This window comes from Mus caroli, chromosome 1 (genome assembly GCF_900094665.2).
Source record: "Mus caroli chromosome 1, CAROLI_EIJ_v1.1, whole genome shotgun sequence".
Lineage (NCBI taxonomy): Eukaryota > Metazoa > Chordata > Mammalia > Rodentia > Muridae > Mus > Mus caroli.
Window position 1 is genome coordinate 130,107,392 of NC_034570.1, and position 23,068 is coordinate 130,130,459.

A 23,068-nucleotide genomic window follows, 5' to 3' on the forward strand; every position below is an offset into this window, starting at 1 on the left:
GGTATAGAAAATAGCATCTGAGAGGCATCTACTTACAAGGTCTTCAAATTTCATCAGGGTAAAACTACAGGATGCCTTATATGGGAGGGGCCTTTAAAGTCATATATGCATCCTGGTCATGGGCCCCACCCACCAGCTGTACCTTAAGCTCTGGCCTCCCTATGGTGTTACACTTGCCTGCTCCCACACCTTCTGAATAACTTCTTCACATGTGGCAAACCACAGCTGTCTCTCCAACTTAATTCCATCGTTATCCTCTGCTCTTTCAAGCAGCTTTATTTCCTGGATTCTGTTTTAGTGTCTCCAAAAAACAAAACAAAACAACAACAATAAAACAACCCCAAAGCAGCCAGCTGTCCTGACAGCAGCCATTCAGCTTCAGCTCCATAAAGAATTAGCTCTACAAACTCAGGCCCTATGCTGAATTCTAGATCAGTGGTTCTCAACCTGTGGGCCACGACTCCTTTGGAGGAGAGAATCATACATCAGATATCTTACATTATGATTCATAACAGTAGCAAATTACAGTTATGAAGTAGCAATGAAATAAATTTATGGTGGGGGTTTGCCACAACATGAGGAACTGTATTAAAGAGCCATAGCGTTAGGAAGGTTGAGAGCCACTGGTCTAGATCATACTGATTTTTGGTTATTTGTTTACACATATGTGATACTCCCACTATACACTCATTTTTCAAAAGTGAAGACCAAAACCAAGTTTATCACCAGAGGCCAGGAAGAAGAAAACTATTTACTATGAGAATGCTCTGGGAAAGTCTGAGTGAGTGTAGAACAGAAGCCACACGGGCCATGGCATGACTGAGGCAGGTTCTAGCCACTGCTTAGCATAGACAGCAGGGCCCTGTTATGGAAACGACTTGCAAGCCTCTGCTTTTCACAGCCCCACAGTGACTGAGTTCATGAAATTTCCTTCCATCCCATCATAATGAAGACTTTAACGGTGGTCCTTGTCGGGGTGATGGGAGAGAAACACTGAACACTACACTTCAAACCAACCTTGCTAGAAAACCTGCCTAAACACAAGAGTCCACCATGTTTTCACAGAACTCACTGGGGGAGGCGGGGGGGTGTCTAGAGTTGGTAGCAGGACCTTAAGCTCAAATCCTAGCTTCCAGTTTCATTCTAAAGTGTTCATCTCAATTGTTAACTTGCAGGACCTCGAATCATCAGGAAAGGGAATCTCGGGGAGAAATGTCTGTGCTTCCAGCATTCCTATAAGGGCTTATCTTAATTGGGTTAACTGAGGCTGGGCATCCCACTCTGACTATGAGCAGCACATCATGGGCTGGACCCTGGAATGAATGAAAAGGCAAATCTCTGTTTCTTAACTGTGGGTGCCACGTGACTATCTCCTTCCAGTCCCTGCCAGAGCAGGCTGCAACCAGGAGCTGTGAATGAAATAATCCCACTGTCCCTTAAATTGCTCTTGCCAGAGTATTTTATCATTGCACCAGAAAAGAAACTAAGACAGCAAGCAACCCGGATCTGTTTTCCACTTCTTGTTGGAGGTGAGATCCAACCTCAAAGAACTGCATGAGGGTGAGCAATTGAACATGGGATGCGTAGAGCAGGAGCCAGCATCTCACCCGGGCCAGAATCATTTGAGACTCTGCCTTCCCCAGGAGACTGAGCAGCAGGAGGTTGCACCCTGCGGGCCTGTGTATCAGAGGTTTTCCACGGAGATCTCTGGCCCAGCCTGGTGCAAGAGTTCCAGTGAAGGGAAGCGAGTGCGAGCAGGGAGGGGGAAGTAGGTTCCTCAGCTTCTGCTGCTGCAGTTAGCTCCACCTCCATCTCTGCCTTCCCTTCCAGGTTACTCTGTTACTCCATCCTGCCCTGCACTGATTCGGGTCAGGCTGGGCCAACGAAAGGCTGACTAGCCAGTGAGGAGGACCACGGAGCTTCAGGTGGCTTTCAGGAGAGCAGACCTCTTCCCAAGTGTTACGGATCTTAGGACAGAAGGCTCGGATGATGGAGTAGTTCTCACACTGAGTCGCCAGGGTTCCAGACCTTTGCTCCACCAGGGACCAGGCTGTCTGTGCACAGCCCCGTGCCCCACAGCACCCCCTCCCTCACACTGCTTGTGTGTTCTCAGATCTTCCTCGTGCACTTGTGCATGGTAGCTGGCAAAGCCACCTTGCTTCTTCCTCCTTCATCTGTACTCTCCATTCTATCTTTCTTCCCCTAGGAAAGTGGAGTCAATCTGTTCCCATGCTCCATACATGCCAATGGCATACTCCCGAGGTGTTCTGAGCAGCTCCCAGTTCGGTGATGGGTCTTACAATTAGACTATTCATTACCACATATTCTATCCTGATTGATGAATGAAAAGAGCCCTTTAGATGACGACCCATCACATGTAACTGTAGTCACTCTCTCCAAAATCCTTTTATCACTTGCTACGATGAAACTTTTAATACATAAAAATGTTTTTTAAAAATCTCTAAACTCTTTGGTGGTACTTAAGTTATACGTTGGAGCATACTTGCAAAAGTTAGAAATCATGGTCATGGCCCGTAAACAGAGCCCTGAATGTACTCCATTACAAATGACACAGAGACGTCACAAGGTCAGTCTTCTAAAACTGTAGACTTTATGTCCCATGTAGTGTGAGTAACCCACCCATGCCTATAGAAAATGCTTCTCAATATTACTTTATTTCTAAGCAACACTCACAACTCCTTGCTTAATGGGCAAGACGAAACCTGATATTGGAAGCACTTAAGAATATTATTTTTATTGTAATTTATTAATTTTACTCCCTCTGCCCCCAGTCTGTTTGTGTGTGTGTATGTGTGCACACGTGTGTGAGAGTGTTTGTGGGTGTACACATTTACTCAAAGGCTATCTTCTGAAAGAATTCTTAGATCTCAGAAACTCATGCTCAAAATCATATTCGGCAACTATGAAATCAAGCTCTCGAGTGAATGAATCTTTTAACATGTTAAGTGATCTGAGCTCTTGCTGAGGCAGGTCTCGATGATCTGAAACACTCATTTAATAATCTTGTTAACTACAGTAATTACAATGATCTTTCCTAGTTAAGCTGTGTTTCCTTCACAGGGATACTTTTCACTTCTGAAATAAGATGTATTCCATTGGACACTGGCTCTTTTTAAATAATAATTTTGTATGATTAAATTAATTTCTCTAATTTGCTTTAAAATTTGAGGGCAAGGACATGTACTGAGCAATAGATAATCCAGGGAAACAGTATAATGATAATTCTCTATGGAGAAATTAGAAGAGTCACAGCATGGACTCAATAAACTCCCTAGAGAGAAAATTATGTCCTGATATTCCTTGAGGTATTAGCGATGATCTACTGCACAAGCCAGTACTAATTGCAATATTTAACACCATTAATAAGGTTTTTAATCATTATTGCAAACTCCTCTTATTGATTCTCACTTTACTATTAGCCCAAAGCAATGGATTGTTTTAGATTTTATATTAATGCTGTCAAATATCTCCTAAACTGACAAAAAGAGCAAAACACAGAAAGTCAACCAATTTCACTTTGCAGTGATATTTATGCTGTCATCTGTCGGTTTTTTTTTTTTTAAGGCACACTGCTTACCTCTAAACAACACAAATCAGACGCGTCTTCTGACATATCGAACATAACACTAATATATATATATTATTTTCCACAGACCTCATTAGAGACCAGAAGAGGAAAATAAAATGCCATGCATACCATGCATGCCTAACTATTTGTGTTTCTTCTTATTTGAAAAAGTATCTCCCTAACATTTCTTTATTTCAAAAGCAGCCCATCCCTGAAAGTCTCCTAAGCACAATAGACTTAACATCAGGTTTTAAAGGTATATCATTCATTACTCAGTAGTTTTTGAAATTTAAAGGAGGAAATTCACCAAAGAACAGGGAAATTATCTGACAAATACATCCAACATACAACTTAACGTTCTAAGACCTGGCATTTGTAATATTTGATCATTATTAATTATATTGCCCATTATAATAATTACTATTGTCTACATGATTGAATGAAAAATACTGTATATCTCTTATCATGAGCAAGATAATTAAAGCCATTGGCACCCCCATGTCCCCAACATTTGATATTAAAAAAAAAAAAAACCACAGAAGAAAAAGCCTATAATACAAGCAAACTCAGAACAAAACAGATTGACTTTGAGACTGCTTATTTATCCCACAGATATTAAACAATAAAGAAGCGGTGGTACCAAAACTATTAAAAAGACAGTGCATACATGGCAGTATTTAATATTTATCCTGTATATTTACACACTAGGCAAGGAAATCGTCTGGATTCCTGTGGTTGACGAGGAATCATGGTCACTTTACATTACACAAGGTCGGAATCATGGTCACTTTACATTACACAATGGCAGGATCATTCTTCCGAGTAGAAAACATTGATACTGAGATTCAAAGACAAAAAAGGAGTCTAGAGGGAGAGCTCGGTAGCAGCATACTAGGTTAGCATGTGTGTGGACCAGAGTTTGGTCCTCAGCACTGGAAAACAAAACAAAACTAAAAGAATAAGTCTGATGTGTTCAAGAAACAGCGAACAGTACAGCAAAGCTGTGTGTGGGACTGTTACGAAACAAAATCTTAAAAAAAGCAAAGTGAGAGACAAAGTTCAGAGCAGAGACTGAAGGAACGACAACCCAGAGACTGCCCCACTTGGGGATCCATCCCATAAACAACCACCAAACCCAGACACTATGGCAAATACCAACAAGAGCTTGCGGACAGCAGCCTGATATAGCTGTCTCCTGGGGGCCTTTGTCAGTGCCTGGCAAATACATAAGTGGATGCTCACAATAATCATTGGACGGAGCACAAAGTCCCCAATGAAGGAGCTAGAGAAAGGACCCAAGTTGCTGAAGGGAACTGAAGCTCCATAGGAGGAATAACAATATGAACTAACCAGTACCTCCACAGCTCCCTGGGACTAAACCACCAATCGAAGAAAACACATGGTGGGACGCATGGTTCTAGCTGCATATGAAGCAGAGGATGGCCTTGTCGGCCATCAATGGGAGGAGAGGCCTTTGGTCCTGTGAAGGTTCTATGCCTCAGTGTAGGGGAATGCCAGGACTGGGAATGGGAGTGGGTGGGTTGGGGAGCAGGGGGAGAGGGGAGGAGATACGGGATTTTTCGAAGGGGAAAATAGGAAAGGGAGTAACATTTGAGATGTAAATAAAGAAAATATCTAATAAAAACAAAACAACAAAAAGAGGCAAAGTGAAAGAGAGAAGCAGGGATAAAACCCCTTTGAGTGCTGTCTGACAAGAATGGAGGATTTGGGCTTTAATCATGGGAGCACTACCCTGTGTCCTAGGACACTGTGTTGACACCTAAGAAGGCTTTGTGGGAAAGGACCTGGGAAGTGGGAGGAGCTGAGTATGAGCAGAAACCGATGGACCAGGCCTGGAAGTTATGGCAGCATGGAGAGTGGGTGGAACAGGAGGAGCCATGTGATCTGTCAGCCTAGAGGACCAAGAAGCAGAGAGACACCAAATGTTACTGACTTTGGGGTTGTGAACACTATGGACAGTAATTTTCATTTACTGAGAGAAGTTAGGCTACATGAGAAACAGTTTGTATAGAAGGTAAATTGTGTCTGTGGGCCAAGACAGTGGCCACATGTGTGGTGACACATGCTGTAATCCCAACAAGTGGACAGTGACATGGGCAGTGGAGGCAAGATGATCAGCCTCAGGTACTTAGCAAGTTTGAGGGCAGCCTGGACTGCATGAGACACTGCATCAATAAGCAAACAACAGGACAAATTTTTTAAAGATGTTATATGTATGATTGTTTTGCCTACAATGTGCATTGTGTGAATGTCTGATGCTCATGGAGGCCAGAAGAGGGCACTAGGTTTCCTGGGAATTGGCATTACAGATAGCTGTGAGCCACCATATGGGTGCTGAGAACTGAACTGGGTCCTTTCCAAGAGCAGCAGGTAGTCTGGGAGCCATCTCTCCAGCCCCAAGAAGATGATTATTGACAGCTAATAAACCACTGCCATCATCAACAACATTATCAGTTAACAAAAGTTCATTATCTATTGCTAAGCCATGGACAAAAAGAAAGCTGCATTTTAACTCTGCAAGATAAAAACGAAACAAAACAAACCAAAACTATTCTAATTAATTGACAAGAACACTTAGTGAAAGAACAAAAACTTAATCCTGGACAGTTTTACATCAGAGATCACTCTACACACCCACAGTGAACAGTCTTTATTTCCTTCCTAAATACAAAATCAAACTGTTCATATCTGGGGGAGACTCAGAGATCAACCCCAGGACCTTTATCATTGACTGTTTGACAAGGGATCCTTCTCACCAGCTCTGGTTACTCTGTAGCTCAAGCTGAACTGACCTCTGAGTCCTGTTTCAGTTTCCTGTGATTACATACGCATGCATCACCAAGTCCCAAGTCCCGTGCTACTGATTTCTAACAAGCCAATCTACACATTAAAGGTGTTTTCTACCACAGAGGGATTCCTCTTATTCTAGAAAAACATCAACTACTGAAGAGAAATTTGGAAGTCCAATGTGAGCACGGCAATGAGAGCTAAGTAGTGAGCCACATGGAAATTATGGGTCTTAACAAAAACTGTATACTATTGAGTTGGAAAAAGTAACTTTACTGATCAAATAAATGCATAGTTCTAAAAAAATTCTGGGCTATTCTCAAGCATCAAAGTCATCCTCAAATATACAGAGATTTCACTGCTGCAATAACTAAAATTATACTTCTGAACTGAGCGGGAATGGCAGTCTGATGACTGCCCATCTTATCCTTACCCACATCCCTCTGAATGACTGCAAACTCTAAGAGAGCAGATAAAAGAATCTCAACCTCAAAAAGTCCTCCACACTTCTCAAAGCATGTCCTCTGAACTATGAGGAACGCTCACTCCTAAGCAGGTAAGCATGAGTTATCAATCTCAAATCAAAGAGAGCTCCGTCACATTTTAAACATGTTGAAATCATTTTCCATTTGACAGCCTTCTCAATATTGTATCACTGAATAAAACAACTCTAAGCACGGAAACCCACCTAGTGTAACACTCTGATACATACTGAACTGAAGAGGCTAAACATGAAACTTTCCATCAGAGATAATTATCCATGCAGTAAGCACTTGTTAATTACCTATCAACTGTCATTCATTAATATAAAATGTAATATATAATGAAAACAAGCCAGGCCTTACCGAGCCTGTAATTCCAGCTATGTGGTCGGCCAAGGCAGGAGATTGTTGAAATTCAAGGCATGCCTGTACTATAGAGTGAGGTGAAGGCCAGCCTGGGCTGGTTAGTGAATGCCTGTCTCTGAATGAAAAATTCATAAAGGGCTGGACCTGTAACACAGTAATTCAGTGTTTCCCTAGAATATCCAAGGCTCTTGATTCAATCCCTAGCACAAGTGTGGAGTTTAAGAGATAAGACATGACAAGAAATATATACAATATGTGTGTGTGTGTGTGTGTGTGTGTGTGTGTAAAACAAGCATACTATCTTTCTCATAATGATCTTTTTATTGTCTTATAAATTATCTAGGTCCTCTCCTATGATACTTTACCTAGAGCGTCTATCATAGTTTCACAGTAATATAAAATGTAGGAGCCATGTTCACTAGACTCCATCAGTGAGAACATAACCTTGACAAGCCACCTGAACCCTCACACTGGAGAGGAGAAAATACGTAGGTTGTGGATAAGGCTAAATCAGAGTCCATAGATGGCAATGGTCAAGATGCACTGGAGAAGATGACCAAATGGCAGAGATCTTCTAAGTCACATACAAATGTAGAACTCACTCCAAGTCACAGAAGTCAGAAGGAATAAGGAAAGGAATATAACAACGTGCAGTTTCAAAAACAGATTCTTACTGGACAGAAGCAACTAGGAGTGAAGCTATACTCTAGAAAGGTCATAGTTGCAAAAACAAAAACATTAAATGTAGAAAATGTGAGAAGTTGGATATATAATTCAGGAAACTCTGAAGATAATTGTATAATATATAATATGTATAAAACATTATTTAAAGGTGATATTTGAAAAGAAAAGAGATGGGCTGATTTGGAACCAAGTTTGTATGTGTTCAAAAATATACTGATTGTCTACTGTGTGTACCATAAGACTAGTAACACAGTTTACAGTCTAAAACAAGAAAAACTAACAGCAAAGTTGACAATGATAAAACAACAGATTTTATAGAAAAAAGTATGACAACAAATGCGTATTATATGATTAGGAAAGTTCAGTTTTCACTTCATAAATAAAGAAGGTCATACACACATATCTGAAGTGGTTGTGTGTGTATGTTTGTGTGTGTGTGTGTATATATATATATATATATATATGAATGAAAACGATGGATAAGTAAATGAGAAATTACATCTTAGACAAGCACAACTTCATGCTGTTCTGGAAGAGATGGAGGAGGACAGGCAGCAAGACCACTTAGGGAGCCATTAGAGCCCCTGGAGGGAATGAAAGAGGTAAGAAATCTCCCAGTTCTAAAAATGTTTTAGACATACAGCTAGTGGTGCCTGATAAATCAGGCATAGTGGGAGAAAAAGGAAGAAGCCAGGGATGTTCCAGTCTCAATTGCAAAAACGATGGACTGGCCAAGAACTGGTTTCAGAAGGTGAGGGGTAGGGTAGGTAGGAGGTAGGACAAGCTTGAGATCACTGTGGTTATGACGGACAGTTCCACATTGGGAAGGGTGTTGGGCATATGAGCTTGGGAGAAGCAGAATTCACAGTTCAGATGATTCTTGAGAGCCATGTATATGAAATTTAAGAATGGAATAGAGCCCGGGTAATGAATACAAATGGGCAAAGAAGAGATATAAGAACTAAGCCTCAGGGAATCCATTACTAAGATGGTTGAAGATGAGGTGACAGTGGGCAAAGGGAGGACAGTAAAACCAGAGGATAAAACAGATGTGTGGAAGGCAGGAGAAGGAAGGGTTTCAAGGAATAGAGGATGGTCAATTATTTCCCAATGTAGATAGTAAGATGAGGCCCACATAGCTCACATGGTAAGGAAGCTTACACACTGTAAACTGAAGAAAAGGAAGATGGAGACTTAATATAAACATCACTTTCTAGAAAAGTCTGAACTGAGTAGGGGATCGTATAGGGTCTGACTCTAGTGAGATTTCCGGCAGGTGAGAGCAGTTCAGTAGGTACATCCAGTAACTAGAGGCAGAGTACCTAGAGGCAGACTTCCTGAGCATGGATTCTAGCTGAAAAATGTGTGATATTTCAGGACCTGTCAGCTGAGAGTGAGGTCAGGGGATGATACATTTAGGATTGCAGGAAAGAAGAACAAGAAAGCAGGGACGAGTAGGCAGATGGGTGGAATCTTCCAGACTCAGTCTGTGACTACAGAGAAACCTCGGGCTTTACTGGAGGATCAGGCCACGATGCTCAGTTATGGCGAACAAAACTTTCCTCACAGCTTTAGTCACAGCTTATCACCCTGTGCCTATATCCATAAAACCTACATGACGTGAACACTCAGAAAAAGACTACATCACCTTTAAATTGCTATAAAGACTTCCCAAAGTATAAGCTCTATTCAGTGCCTATTTAAAATACCCTCACAGCATGAATGTATCAAAGCAAGCAATAAACCTTACTGCTCAGAGAATAACTGGCAGGTAAACTAGAAAGAGAAGAAGGCAGTGTAAGGATTGTGAGCAAACGCTTTTGCACACTGTGAGCCACCAGGGGGCTACCTTCCTCCTGCCCACAGTCCATTAGCTCCTGAGCATGCAGCAAGGGGCACCGGACCTCCAGCATCCTGCTTACTTCATATATTCAACATCCTAAGTGGATACTAGTTGGTGCTGCCAGGAAGCATAAGAGAATGTCTAGCGACTCTAAGATCGTGTCGTCATATTCTGCAAACTGTGAAAGTACAGGCTGTTTTTTTACATGTAGTTCTGGTGTATGTTCTTTCACAGACAGCCCAGATATTACAATATTTCAAATTATTAAAAAGAAAGTAGAAATCCCCATAACTCAAGCCTATGATCATTATTTAAATTAATATCCCTAGAAATTCTTAGAATTGCACTCTGCTTACTGTTATATAATTTAGAATTAAAATATGCAACATTATGCATATTTTTTGCAACATGAAACCCTCCTCATTTAAAATCTAAAAATGAAAATAGCCACAAACTGTCATAAACCTCTACTAAAATGTAAATATAACATTCCATTGTTTAACAGTAACCTTCCTGTAGTATTTTACCTTTTCTGTCCCCACCTTTTTTACCGTCTGAATTAAAGGAGGAAAAGGGAAATCTACTGTCTTACAAGAGACCTGAGCAATGAAAGACAGAAGAAACAAATAAAATGTCCAGTCACTGCTCTCTAGATGGTAATGCGTACCACCTAGGGAGAAAGAACAAGAAAGCTAATAAAAAAATCTGCCTTAACTTCACTAGAGAAGCAGCAGTGCAAATAAATAAATAAACAAACAAATAAATAAAAACACACAAGTTCCATATTCTAAACCTTAAACACAAAGGGGTTCATACCATACTAAAAATGCGAGCACACGTTCCAGGCTATGCGTGGGTTTATAGGTGCCTCTCGGGTAAAGAAGAGGAGAGCCATGCTAAGAACATATACACTGCTCATCACTCCATCAGGCCTTGTGTCCGACACACAGAAGACTGACTTCTTTAGGTTTCTGTTTGTGTCCACACTGCCATTAGCATTACAAAAGTGAAGAAGTCACTGGGCTAACCATATGTTACCATATCACCCCCATTATTCAGACCAATGGTGTGGAACAAAACAAAGGGAGGTTGTCAACCCTAAGCCCAGGCTGTCCTTCCCTGTCTTTTAAAATGCTAAGGAGAGCAGGAACATTTCTCAAAGACTTAATAAGCAATAACGCCTATAAGCTCTTGTCAGGTAATCTTTCTTTCGCTGTCTCACACCATCAGTCTGAAGGCAGAGGGGAGGAAAGGGGAAAGCCCCTCCCTTCCCCCCCATATGCCTGCCACAAGGCAGCCAAAGCCCGGGATGACACTTGCCTATTTCCAACAGGGAAAGTGGTCAGTCCACCCACACAGGAGCAACAGCAGGAGGCAGAAACAAAAGGACTGGTGTGAAAAGAAATGCAGAACCGGCTCTATGATTTTGAAATTTAGACTGTGTGGCAGCCTAGTGTCTCATAAGAAAACAATTACTTTCATTTCTGCCTCCTACTGCCGCCCCGACCTTTCTTGGTTGGCAAGTCAGTAGGAGGCAAAAAAGAGAAAAAAAGGGGGATTTTTTTTTCTTTGAAGCACAGGACCAGCCAAAACTGTGAACTTCAAAATCACAACATGAACTCCCTAATTTTTAGAGGTGTTCTTTTATTGTCTTTGCTAGGAACGGCGTAATAATGGTGTCTCAGTGTCTCATCATCGGATGAGATGGCATTAAACTAGGTATAGCTAATACCATTTGCTTATAACAATCTTGATCATGTAACTTAAGACCATTACAAAGTTACAGATAAGACTTGATAGAGCCAATCCTGAAAGCAAAAGTCCTCTTCCTCTAAATGGTTTTTCTCAATACTGAAAACTCAAGTACAGAGAACAAAGCAACACAATGTATAAAAAAAAAAATTTTTTTTTTGAGAACAAATTAAACATGGTCCTTTTAAGGGCATCCTGATTGGCTTCAAGTCTGTATCCACCTGAGCCTCACTACAAGTAAAAAAATAAGAGCTCAGCAGTGTCCAAAGTAATGTATCCTTTCTCACAAGATTTAACTTAATAAGAAGAACTAAGGAAAGTGCCCACATGAGCAAACGAAACAATGATAACAAAGATTCGGGAAACACCAGAACAGACATTAAGATCATCCATCAAGTTTCCGGGGTGGGACAGGCCCTACGGCAGTGCTGGCACTTCAGATGGTCCCGGAAGGATGGACCCGATTTTAAAAACTAGAGAGCGAGCAGGAAGGAATGTAGAACATGGGTGAGTTCACGGAAGCAGCAAAGACAGTTTTCTGTAGGCTGCACTTCTGAGCTGTGCTGCTGGGAGAAGCCAACAGATGCACTGAAACAAATGAAACCACAGACTAAGCAAGTGTGGAGACCAATATGGGCGTCACACATGCCCGCTTTGGGAGTCAGTGCGCACTGCACGCAGAAGTCTGTGGGGACATTGCCACATACCCACTCCACTACAGATTTCACTTGTAAATCCTGTCGGGTCCTCAACACTGAGAAGCTTTGAGCAAAACCGAGGCAAGGCTACTGGAGCGTAAGTGAGGGCTGCTGTAGAGGACCTCTCAATACCAGGCTGAGAAGCAGCCTGTGTGAAAGGCAGTAGGGACAATGAGGTGCCACTTCAAAAAGTGAAGCTTACACTGAAAGCATCCATTGCATATGGGGCTCTGCGGGGCACCTTAACAACAAATGCTGGGAAACTCCAAGTTGAATTTCAATAGTATGTATACATTGTTTTACAAAAACAATGTACATTACTAGATATAAGGAATAACATAATAAAAAAAAATTCCAGACAGAGAATATGATGGAAGTCAAGAGCTGCCAGCCAAAGCAGAAGTGGGTACAAAATGAAGAGACACTCCCCTCCTCACCTCCCCCAGACTAGCAGTAACCCTCAAAGCCAAGAAGTCAATGAGATGAACTCATAAGCTAGAGCTGCCCTCCTGTCCTGCTGTAGAGGAGGACCAAGCCTTAGGAAGCACGTAGAAGCCAGGAATTCTGACTACAACTTGGAAATTCAAAATGACCACTTTGCCGCTCCTTGACTGCGGCTTACTTGATTGGTTTACTCCCACATATTTAACAGAGAGACACACTTATCCCTGCTTAATTAAATTACCTGTGGCTGGAACTGAGTAACAGGCGGCCCTTGCATTCCTTGTGATTGTTCATCCATTCTGACTCAACTGGGACTTCAGGATTCTGCAAAAAAACAGAAAGCTGAAATTTAAAGAATGCAATCATTACCAATTCACACCACTTCCACGGGCCTGACACATGCACGGAGATATGATAGATTCCTGTGATGCTTCCGAACAACTCACTGAGACACCCTCCGCTTCTACTGCTGACACCTGCTACGCCCAAGTACTGTTTAGTTCACATAATCAGACACTAGCACACCATTTCCACTTCTCCAGGCAAACAGATCAAGGACATCCTTTAGCCCATGCTTGAGAGAAGACTAATAGCACACAAAGATCCCCAGACTCGGGCTCAGCACCCTGGCAACCCTAAATTGTATCTATTCTTTACATTCTAAAAATACCAGCACATCTAATACTTTACTTTACTAAACTAATACTAAACTTTCCTTTAGAATACCCTTTAAAGAGCAGCAACAATATTCTGGATATAGGCCATTTGCACTGCAAATTTGATCTTCAGCAACACAAGTTGTCGAAAAACTTCTCAATGGTAAACAGAAATTCATCATTATAATGCAGTCAGTCTAGATCATCTTCTTCTCTCTGATGAATGTCTTATAAGCTACTTACGAATTAGTTCCCTTATGTAAGTTCCCCCATTCTCTTTATTCTTTAGTCTTCCATATTTAGACTGCTGTCTGGAATTATATTTATATAATAAAGGAAATCGGTTGTCTTTATGGATACCCAATTGCACTCTTTGAAAACAGTGCCCTTCACCATACCACAATGCTGCTCTCTCATCTTTGTCCTGAGTCAAGTGACTGCACAGAGACACACAGTCAGCACTCTGTATTCACAGAGCTACGTTGGTTCAGAATACATATAGACATTCCTTGGCATTATCCCTTCAACAATATAGCAACACATTACAGAACCTTCAATACTACATTAGATGAGGATGCTCACAGAGTATATGGGAAGATATGTTGTGTAGGCTATATGAAGCTATATAGTGATTTGAAATATATAAGCCCTAATTTATATAAGGTTTACCAGAGTACCATCAGATTTTAGTATCCATGGCAAATCAGAAAATCCTGAAACCAATTACCCGCCAGTACAGAGGGGACTGTATCTATTTTAGCTTCTCTTTCCTTTCTATTAAGAGACCCATTTGTCTATGCTTAAACCTCCTGTCGATGGCCATCTAAACTACAGAGGACTACATACCTAGCTACTGCCATACATAATACAAAAATAAGTACTAAGTAGCAATGCTGTATAATAAAATAACTGGGGGAAGGAGGGAGAAAAAGTGTCTCTCTACACAGCCTTGGCTCTTCTGGAACTAGCTATATAGGCCAGGCTGACCTTGAACCTCCCTCTGCTCCAGAATGATGGGGTCAAAGGTGTGTGCCACCATACCTGGCTTACTATACAACCTCGATAATCAAGCATGGTGATACACACCTGTGAATCATAGCACTTGGAAAGCTGAGGCAGGAGGATCACTATGAGTTCCAGGTCAAACAGAGTTACCTAGTGGGAACTGGTCTCAAAACACATCAAAGTACTTATTCTGCTTAATTACATTTAACTTTAATATTAGTTTCAGAATCTGTCTGATTCCATTTTTAAAAATATTTTTGAAATATAATTCTGTAGTTGAATATAGGAAGAAATAAGCCAAGCAAGAGGTGGTGGTATATACCTTTAATTCCAGCATTTGGAAGCAGAAGCAGGGGTATTTCTGTGAGTTCAAGACCAGCCTAGACTAGAGAGTGAGTTCCAGGACAGCCAAGTCTACAAATACAAAAATCCTGTCTCGAAAAAAAAAAAAAAAGAAAAGAAAAAACAACAACAACAAACAAAAACAGAAAATAAACAAAAAACCCAAAGAAATAACAATAATTAAGTCTACAAACTTATGAATATGGAATATTTAATTTCTTACAAAACTGGTTTTCAGTTTCAATACAATAGTATTTAAAACATTTCTCCACATTGTTTCCAAACTATTTTGTGTTTTTATTACATTGTGAAAGATGTCATTCCATTTTCAGAATTTATTCCGTACACTAAAAATAATTGCACTTAAATAGATTCTTGCCTTGTTGCAATAGCCAGCCCTTCCAGTACAATGAACAAAAATGGAAGCGTATATCTTTTTCATGTTCTTCATCTCAGGGGGAAGACAGTAGACTTAATAGTGTCTGAGCATTACATAAGATGTTAGCCGTTTCCGTTTTATTTTCTGTTTATGGATATTTTGTATGTATACCGCATACGTATAGTACCTGTGTAAGCTAGAAAAAAAGGTACCAGATTCCCTGAGACTGGAGTTACAGATGGGACTGAGCTGCCATGTGGATGCTGGGGATTGAACTCAGGCCCTCTGAGAGAGCAGCTAATGCCCTTACCTACTGAGTCATCTCTCCAGCCCAAAGCTGTTCATTTTTAATATGTGCCTTGATCGACTTGTTTCATGGTGTAATTATTCTTAATGTTGGCTTTGAGTTCACATACTATTGGATTTGAAGAGGGAAAGAGAGTAGAGAAAAGGAGAGTAAAGGTAAAATCCAACACTGAAACCAGCATTTCACATTTGGTGTCCACAGATGGTTTCTAGCCATCCCACAAAGAAACTCTCCTTGGTCAAGTTGCTCTATGAAACATTGTTTGTAATATTAAACTGTCTCTGAGAGTCAGAAAAAATATTAGCAAACTAAAAACCCATCTATTGCTTTTTAAAAAGTATCTGAGGCTATTTAACCTTGAAAAGTATTATGTAATATTTTTATTATCCCACAGCTTGACTGATCCAGGAATATACTGAAAAATCCTGTTAAGTTACAATAAAGTGTGACCATACACACAGATACATGGTGACATCTAAGTAAATACAATGTGGAAAGAAGGAAGAAAAAGAAAAAGGAACCTAGAACTCTGAGAAACACAACGGAAGCCAATCAAAGAGTGTTCAGTTGAAAATGAAAATCTACAGGATATATTAAGCTTCAGCAAAAAGCACAAATGCCACGTAATTTTCTTTCCTAAGATATGACATGGCTCACTGTGTCACAGGGTGCCTTATCTCTAAGTACACTGGATACATGTGTGAACGTTCCTATGAGCAGGATGTGTATGTACCAGATGGAGGCTGTAGCTATCAGAGGACAACCTTGGGTGTGGTTCTCACTTATGATATTGTTTGAGACAAGGTGATTGCCAAGTTAGTTGGCCAAAGTTCTCCTCCCTCCTCCTGCCCCTCCTTTCTCCCCTCTCTTGCTGTTAGAGCTCTGAGATTATCTGAAATCTAGGGATCGGAGTTCAGGTCTTCACACTTGTGCAGCCAGTGTGTCACACACTTAGCCTTCTTACCAACTATTGTGTCTTTTCACTAATCCTGCATAATCGAAGCAAAACACTTCTAATATGTGAATTATGTTTAACATTATTTGATCTAGATTACAAATCCATGTTTCTGATATTTATGTTGTCTATACAACATTTCTGATGCTTGGCTCAATGTCTGGCATAAATAGGCAGCTAAGTGGATAGTCGGTGATTACATATGTACTCATCACAAAGACATCAAGCAATTACTGATACTAATTAAGCATAAAGTTAATAATGAAAAACATCATCAAATTCAACTAATTTGTCGTTAATCTTTAAACCAAAAAGGGAAATACTGTTAAGAGAAGTCAGTGGTTAACACTGCAAATGATGATCAGGAATAAGTAACAAGGTTTAAATGAGAGCCAGAGAAGGAAAATAATACATCAAAATACAAAATAAATGAACAAACAAAAGCACAGCATATTTTGCATGAAGTTTCCAAGTAAGGTTGGTGGGTGATGAAAGATTACCATCTGCTGAACGCAGAAGGAAGTTCACCGTTAAGCTAGGGTGTGGTAGCACAGGCCTTTAATCTCAGCACTACAGAGGGAGAGGACCAAGAGGACCTCCAGCCTGGTCAAGGCTACACAGTAAGACTCTGTCTCCAACAAATAAATTAAAAGGCCCGCTATCTTTGAAGGATAATGTAACAAGCAAGGAGACTAGTTCACAGGCTACTGCAAACCCATATAAAAGAAAAGATGGCCTTCATCCAGACCCCTCACACATCTCATCAGCATTCCATACTACTGATGAACAGTGGACTCTCTTCTTCCAGACCCCTCACGAATCTCAATGGCATTCTATACTACTAATGACCAGTGTGGACTCTTAAGCCTTCCATCAATTTATTTATAGAGATTATATCTGCTTGTATTCTACATAATGAAATTAAAAGAAAAATGTTAAATATGTTAATTTACTTACAAACTATTGTATTTATATATAGAATACTGTGTTTATATTTGTACATATATTTTTATGAAAAATTTCTATATTTTTCAAAAACTTCAGTCACAAGATCAGCACTACTTCATGCTGAGCAAAGGTCTTTGATACCCATAATCATAGATGTATCTTCTGCACTGAAATCAGTTGATGTGTTGCTTACCTAAACAGTATGCAAAACTTAAGAAATGATATGTAGCTGGCTTTCTATAATAATGTGTGATTGAAAAGAGAGAAGCATTTTAATAGTCATCTCCTATTGTCCCTGGTAATAACCTTTGATACAACATCAAGCCTCACAGAAGATAAACTCAGGGTTAACTACATCATAGATTCTGCACTCTAATCAACGCACTTTTAGTCTTTGAAAATCCAGTTGTCCACCTTGCCCTCTGCGTAGATCTTTGACTCATAGATTTGTGTAACACTATGACATCTGGAAAATTTTAAATTACTAAGTTAAGGCGCAAACATTCCTTTATGCTTTATTTGTAAAAATCTTCACTGTTAATATCACCAACTCATTTTATCAAAAAAACAAAAAACAAAAAAGGGTTTCATCTTTAATACCAGGAAAACGTTACACAGTGATGAACGTAAGTTTTTCAGTATCCTCACTTCAAAAGTTTCAATTTCAGTAGGGTATGGTGGCACACACCTTTAATCCCAACACAGGGGAGGCAGAGGCAGGTGGATCTCTGAGTTTGTAGTCAGCCTGATCTACAGAGAGAGTTCTAGGAAAGCCAGAGCTATGTAGAGAGATCCTGTTTCAAAAGTAACCAAGTAATAATAATAATAATAATAGTAATAATGATGATATTTGAATTGTATTATTGGCACAGTTTGTGTTAGTAGTTTGCCTTCATAATAACTTTCAAGAAAATATTTACAAACATTTCTCAGAATAATCCCAAGCTGCCAATCACTCCACACAACAAAAGAAAAAGGTGCTCCACGAAGAGCAGCTGTCCCACTTGTCCTTCCAACACTCGCAAGAACATCCTTTCTGGAGGTGACTGATTTGTAGGAGGGGACTGTGATTTGCTCGAGTAGTATTCTAATGCTATGTCTCATCACATGTCATACTCAAAGACACATCCTCGAAGCTTAAGACTTGATAATATACTCCTCTTCACTTCATCTCAGGTTCTGTGGGGTATTGTGTTAGCTCTCAAACCCAGGACAAATGGCTGAGGTTCCTACTTATCACATTAAAGAACAGCTGCTGGCCAGGTTCTCCCAGCATCCTTCAGTCCCTACCTGTTACAATGTTAGGCTAGCATTCCCTGCCCACTACCCTGAACTCTCTAGTCCAGGGGCTGGGCTGCCCTTCCCGAAGCTGCTGTTCCTTATATAATCCAGGTATTTGGTTACCTGGCCCTTTACTCTCCAGGTTCTCTCCCTCCTCTTCTCCTGGAATTGCCCAGCTCAGGGTCCTGTTCACTCTGGACAATCCCAGAAGTCTCTGCCCCTGCTCCTGCCTCTGCTCTCCCTTATATCTGCAAAATCCCTTTTCCTCCACCATATCTAGAAGCAGTCATGTCCTTCCTTTTTTTTTTCTTTCTTTTTTTTTTCTTCATTCAATTTGGAGCCAGAGGGGTGGGCTCATGTCAGGTAAGTAAGTGTCCCACTACTGAGACACATCCCCAGCCCAATCAAGAACGTTTTCAAGTAAAGCTCACATTTAAAAAATAAAACTTTCAGCCACGTAACAGACAAAGCATACAAAAAGCAGTACATTTTGTCACTGAGCTGATAATGTCTTTTTAATAAACAAAAATTACTTGATCATGACAATCACACAAGAGAATTTCAAGGGACTGATCGTATCTCCTACACGTCTGTCTACAGATGGAGCGTTCAACACTTTGACAAGATCTGTTTGGTCAGATCTCTAAAATCCAAAGCTGGAGAGATGGCTCACTGCTGAAGAGTGCTTGTTACACAATCACAAGAACTGGAGTTCAGATTCAGTACCCATCCAAGCCTAGTGTCTCCTGCACGGCGGGAACTCCAGCTCAAAGTCAGAAGACAGCAGGATCTCTGGGGCTTGCTGGCTTCCATCCTAGCTGAAAAACTGCCAACCCGCAATTCAAATAGAGATCCTGACTCAGGGGAAGACGTGGAATAATAGAGACCAGAATACCTGATGCCCTCTTCTGACCTCTATGCACATGCAAAAGCACACACCTATACACAGGCATGTGCAAACACACACACAGACACACACACATGTATGCACACAAATAAAACCCTATTTTAAAATCTGAAATCTATCCTGTTATTTCATTACTTTATCCTGTTTCTTCCCGTATAGAACCTACTTGTGACTGATGTTTTATCTCCAAGATGCATCTTAGTTTGCCTGACTCTCCCACAATAGCTTAGCCCTGTCTGTCTTGCTACTTTCCATGAACATTGAAATCCCTTCTGTCTGTGAGATCTACTGACGAATTTCTGGCATCTGAGCCTGTTGTTTACTATCCTCTGGGCCCAGAATCTCAGAATAGCTGGCTCAACACCAAGCCTACCCTAGCCAAGGTTCCATGAGATCCCTTCCTCTCCTGTGTAGCTCTCGTATCCTCACTACGCAATGTCTGCACGGCACTTTTAAGAATCTGTAGCTATATTCCTATGTTTGTTTACTATGGATCCTGTCTATTACAATGCAAACAGCAAGAGCTCTGCCATTTGGTTTCTTACTATATTTCTTAGCTATTAATTGACATAATACAAGCATGGCAGTATTTAGTGACTGAATGAAAGTAGAATGGTAGTGGGGACCAGAGGACAGATCTTAGCCTTGTTTCTAAGCTCTGTGTTTGGGACTCATAAATGAATAGTAGATTTGGCTTCGAGGAGGAAAGCAGAGTTACAATTGATTGCATGATATTTGGTAGGAGGAGAGAACATATGGTGGTACCACCAACCAAGTAACAGATGGGAAATAGAAGCAGGGTGGGTGTCACAAGAGCAAACAACAAGACAGGAACAATACAGGAAGACCTTACTGTGAATGGTTAGGGGAATGCTTGTGTATAAAAAGCTTTGCATAGAATCTTTGGAGAAGCAGAAGTCAATATATCATCTTACAATTCTCAAAAGCACTGATACTTGCTATTGGCTAAAACTTTCCTCTGTGATTGAAAACAAGTCTTTTCTGTGCACTGAAGGTCCCTGAAAAAGCCACGCCTATGAAGATTATACGGACTGCTGAGACCTTCTGATTGTCCAGAGTTGTCAATACAGAAGACGGTCACGCACTTCTGTCTCTAAGCTAACACACCTTTGTCTGCCGTGTAAAACCTCTGAAATGTACATACATTTCCTCTACCGACCCCAAACTGTCATGAGGCAATAGAGGAAACCTATAACAGAGTTTCTCCTGCTTTGATTCAATCCGACTACCACCTGTGTCCATCAATGTCCTGTGGTCAAAGCTCTGAAGACTGTCATTATTCTGTGACTACAGAAGTTCATGGAAACACTTTTGCCATGAGACATGTCACTCGGGTCAACCTGAATTCATGTTCCAGACACATGGTCACTCATCACTCATCAGGGGAGGGAAAAATGTCTAAAGGCCGTAGGTCTGCCAGTGAACTGACTTTAAATATGACCTTATCCAAATTATTAAATAAACTATAATACATTACAAGGCAATATGGTTTATTTAGTGAAAATGTAACCATCTTACTGCAATATTACTAAAATAGCATTAGCATCATTCCTTAAATAAAATATTACTTTGTTCCCATAGCTAATCAATAAATCAAATGTAAAGAGACTCAAGCCCTGAGATCTTTACTAGCAAACTACATCTCACAGGAACAACCAATCAGTACACTCACTCTGGCAGTGCAACTTTCTATACACCTACAGAAAATGTCATGTTTTCAAAGTTTGTACTGTACACTGACAGAAATAAAATGAACCAATATATGTTTCCAACTTGGTCAACAGAATTCTTGGCCAATTGCAAAATACAGATTTAAAGCATAGATTATAGAATTTTTTTAAAAGAAGAAATTTTGAAAATATGTCTTTCAAAACATTTAATAAAATTCACTTGTAACAATGATCTCTGCCAAAACACACTGCAACTTGCCTTTTTTGACAGACTTTTTAACAGTAATAATGATCAGTTAAATGGATATATTTCCTTCATTACTTATCAGTGAAGAAAAATATAAAAATTAATGAATCAGAAGGCTGTTCTAAATCACCATCCCTTTAATTCAAATTGAAAGTAAATCAAGTTTTTTACTCAGTTTATATCCAATTGCTACCCTGCCTTCTGGTTCCCCCAATCCCCTTCTCCTCTGAGAGGGTGGAGCCCAGATTCACCCTGATATACCCCTGGCACATCAAGTCTCTGCAGGGCTAGGCACATCCTCTCCCACTGAGGCCAGACAAGGCAGTCTCGTTAGGGGAATGTATTCCACAGACAGGCAACAGTTTTAGAGTTAGTCCCAACTCCAGTTGTTGGAGGGAACAACATGAAGACCAAGCTGACAGTAAATCAATATTAACAATAGTTGCCCATGGAGTCTATACCTAAAAAGCACTCGTCCCTATTTTCAAATATACATTTTCATGATCCAACCACAGCTTCCCAATGCAGCATAAACTGTTCATGGAGAATGGGCATAGGGCTTCAAAGAGAGGTTTCCGATAACCATTTACAGGCTCGTTTAACTTTTTTGATTTTGCTGAACTTGCATGGGTTGAAGTACATTATCTAAACTTCTTTTCTTTGCCTGAAATGAAATTTTCCCCTTTGACCTTTGAGGTAATAAAATGTTCATTATCCTTTCATGATGATCACTACACTTGCATCCCTAAGTAGCCTGTGAGAACATTAAGAAGGCATGTTTTATTAAATAAGGCAACTATCATGAGGAATGAAATACAGAACAAAAGAGGAACAACTGTGCTGCAAAACAGAAGCACACTTCCCCCACCCAAAGGGCGGTTATTGATCTGGCCAGATAGGTGCACACGCATGCACACACACACACACACACACACACACACACACACACACACACACATGTCAAGGGACATAATGGAAAGTTTAGGGTGACTGATACTTGGCAAAACCTGAATACTTAAACTCAGATCTAAATATTTTTCTTGGCCACAAGTCACCATTCAACAGGAATCATCTGACCTCACCCTGCTGTCTCCCTTTATGTGACTGAGTCATCTAGTATTTCCCATAATGAACAAGTGACACATCTGTATCAGCCAAGGCAGAGAGAGGAAGCGCTCAGAGTCAATAAACCCATTCAGACATTCCTGTGATAATAAGGTAAGTCTGTCGGAGGTGCAGGGATGACTACTGGACATTTGAAGGGAACGAAGAGAATGGCGGGTGTTTCTAGACCATCCCAGTTCTAAGATTTATAGTTAAAATTAATAATTTATCGACAAACTTGGCTTTCAAAGTTATTCTCCCTTTAAAGTTATTGGTGCTCTATGGAAAAAAATAGGTGGTTCCAGAGCTCAGGCTGGGACAGTACAAGCTGAGCCTGAAACATGATGTACCAGAAAACAAAACTGTGCTCAGAGAACAATGGAGACATGTCAAAGAAATAGAGAAGTCGGCTTGAAGGGACGCAGGCAGCATTCCTCAGGCCACATTCAGACATCTGAGTAGCACGCTGTGGTCCCCTTAGTGAAACAAGAACCAAAGTCCATAAGGACACTTAAACAATGGCGAGGCAAAGCCGTTCTTGACAAGAGAGTGCTAGCTAACAAAGAGGCAATGATGGAAT

General features: G+C 40.5%; 1 protein-coding gene across 1 annotated transcript in view; it reads right to left on the reverse strand.

Moving 5' to 3' along the window:
- Nek7 (NIMA related kinase 7) overlaps positions 1-23,068 on the reverse strand; it is a 129,585-nt gene that overhangs the window by 61,684 nt on the left and 44,833 nt on the right. The window contains exon 2 of the mRNA XM_029475601.1: positions 12,908-12,990. Within this exon, the coding sequence (XP_029331461.1) occupies positions 12,908-12,964 (57 nt within the window). The 5' untranslated portion in view covers positions 12,965-12,990. The remainder of the gene's footprint in view (positions 1-12,907; positions 12,991-23,068) is intronic.